This window comes from Tupaia chinensis, unplaced genomic scaffold, assembly GCF_000334495.1.
Source record: "Tupaia chinensis unplaced genomic scaffold, TupChi_1.0 Scaffold000294_5, whole genome shotgun sequence".
NCBI lineage: Eukaryota > Metazoa > Chordata > Mammalia > Scandentia > Tupaiidae > Tupaia > Tupaia belangeri.
The window spans coordinates 602,506-604,973 of record NW_006159782.1 but is presented as its reverse complement, the minus strand read 5'-3'; the positions used below and the strand labels follow the sequence as shown (position 1 = coordinate 604,973).

Sequence of the window (2,468 nt, the reverse complement as noted above, 5' to 3'; positions counted from 1 at the left end):
GCCGGGGTTTTCCTGAGAAGCCCCAGACCCCTGTGGGCAGGCCGGGGCGGACTGGGACTTGGTCTGTGGGAGGGGCTGGCTCTAGACCAAGGTCCCCAAGCCGGGCAGCCCTCCCAGGGGAGCGTGGAGCTGGTGTGGAGCAGGAGACAGCAGGCACGGGCTGAGCAGGGAGTGGGTCTGAGCCCTGGCCTCCCCTGTGTTCTTGGGGAGCAGGGCCGCAGTTTCTCCACCTGCATGGCATAGTACCCACCTCCGTCCACTGATCTGCACCCTTCTTCTTCCCAGGAGAACGTGGAGGGCCGGCAGGAGGTTGCTGCCCATCCTTCCGGTAAGACTTGGGCCCAGCCTGGGGCAGCAGGATGGCTTCCTCCTGGCCCAGGGGCCTGATGGGCCCTGACCTGGCTCACACCCTCCTGCCTGGGGAGGCCTAGAGCCCAGGGAGCTAGAGGCCTTGGCCTTGCTAGGAGCCTGTCCTGGCTGCACACCAACCCTCTGCTCAGAGCCGACCCGGCCGTGGGCCTCTGGGTATGTGGCTCTGGGAAGAGCTTCCTCCCAGCCAGGGGCCCACGGGGCCTGTTTGTGTTTCCTAGTGACCTCTGAGGTGGAGAACAAGGAGGAAAGGCTGGGGAGCTGGCTCCTGAGGAAGCTCTGGCTGGGCAGGTTCCCAGCCTCAGACACCCCGAAGACTCAGAGCCGAAAGTGACAAGTATACAATAAATTCGGGGTGCTGCTTCCATGGGTCAACTGCTCTTCGGGGCGCATGTCTGCCCACACCAGCCTGCTCTGGCCAGTTGAGTCCCCCCCGACAGCTGCAGTACCTCCATGTCCTGCCATCAAGCCCTCTTACCACGGTGGCTCCCCCGAATTGGCTGAAGGGGCCTTGGTCGGCCCTCCGACTCAGCCCCAGGGACAGACCTCGGTCTTCAAGAGCTGAGAGCCGGGGTCTCCCTGTCATGAGGTAGTGGAGGCTGTCAGGGCCACTGCAGGGACCCCTGGGGAGGTTCTGCTCTGCGTGTCTGTGTCTGTCCCAGTCAGGTCTCTGCATGCACTAGAGGGTCCCCCCAAGACTTGGGTAAACAGGTGTTCAGGAGAAACCCTGAGGCACAGTCTGGGTGCCCAGCTCAGGCCACTGATTGTGGGGTGGGGACACAGGAGGAGGACAGCAGTCCTGCCCTTAGTGGGAACTCAGGCCAGCAAGGGTCACTGCCCAGGGTTAGAGCAGGACACTCTGTAACCCACAGACCTCACTCCTGTCCTGTCACCCAGAGGATGGCATCTTTGCTAGGGGTCTGACAGCTCCTTCTGCAGGTCTGGCCCGGCCCTGATCATGCTCCTCAGGGCTGGGCCTTGGCAGCAGCTTTCCTGACGGGACAGGAAGATGGTCAGTTGTAGCCTGGGGTGCCTGAGAGGCCCCAAGTGCTGGTTCATCCTGAGCTCCCATTGGGTCATCGCAGGGGACATTCTAGCACCTGACAACTGGGTGGTGACCATCCATTCACTTCCCGGTATCCAATTTTACCACTGTGTTGGGGTGTCACGTGGAGTAACAGATGCCATGGTGCTGGCAGAGCAGCTGCCCTGGTGTGGCTGGGTGGGGTTGCAGTGTAAACGGGGTGTCTGGCCAAGTGTCTCCAGGACCGGGGTTCTTAAACTCTCTGAATGGCCTCCCTGACATAAGCTAAGTTGCTGACCAGGGTGAACAGGGGTCACAGCAGGACCTGGCCGCTGCATCTTCTGATCCCCATATCGCAATCTTCCACGGGGCAGCTGGCAAGAAAGAGGGTCCTGGCAGGAAGCTGGGATTGTCCTCAGCAGACAATGGGCCCAGGCACGACCCCGGGCTGTCTGGTGGGAGCTTCCACCCTGGTTTATTGTACATCAGGGATCCGGGTTTGGGGAGCGGGCTGGGGCCTGCACCCCCTCTAGCGCGGCACAGCACAGAGCTGGAAGGGGGCCGGGGTCACCAGGAAGGCGTACTGCCCGTGGTCGCTGGGCGGGGGCTGTCCCGGGGGCACTGAGAAGCTGAAGCGCTGCAGGAGGCAGGTGAAAAAGAGGAAGAGCTCCATGCGGGCCAGGGGCTCCCCGAGGCATGTGCGGCGGCCTGCAGGTGGGAAGGGGCTCCATGAGCCTGGGTGTGGGCTCCACCCTGCCGCGCCCCACATGGGCTGCGGAGCTGGCACCCCACGCACCTGCCGAGAATGGAATGAAGGCCTCTGGCTTCACGAAGCGGCCCTGGGCATCCAGGAAGTGTGCGGGGTGGAAGTGGAAGGGCTTCTCCCAGAGTTTCTCGTCCTTCAGCACCGACGACAGGTTGGTGAAGAGAGTCGTGCCCTGGGCAGGAGATGCCTGACCTGAGTGGGCTCTGGGCTGGGGGCACCAGGACCCCTGCCACCACGGGCTCACGGCCACACTCTGTATCCAGCCTACACCTGGACTCTGCAGGTACCCACTGCCCACACGGGTCCTGC

At 63.1% G+C, this 2,468-nt stretch overlaps 1 protein-coding gene and 1 long non-coding RNA gene across 2 annotated transcripts in view; one reads left to right on the top strand and one right to left on the bottom strand.

Moving 5' to 3' along the window:
• Window positions 1–30: 30 nt before the first annotated feature.
• Window positions 31–731, top strand: LOC106735096 (uncharacterized). The gene is made up of 2 exons (XR_001370522.2): window positions 31–328; window positions 591–731. It is a non-coding gene; the product is annotated as an uncharacterized LOC106735096 (long non-coding RNA).
• A 1,109-nt stretch (window positions 732–1,840) lies between these two features.
• Window positions 1,841–2,468, bottom strand: part of LOC102490883 (cytochrome P450 2D14) — a 9,572-nt gene continuing 8,944 nt past the window's right edge. The window contains 3 exon segments of the mRNA XM_014588679.2: window positions 1,841–2,101; window positions 2,190–2,333; window positions 2,336–2,398. Coding sequence (XP_014444165.2) covers window positions 1,923–2,101; window positions 2,190–2,333; window positions 2,336–2,398 — 386 coding nt within the window. The 3' untranslated portion in view covers window positions 1,841–1,922.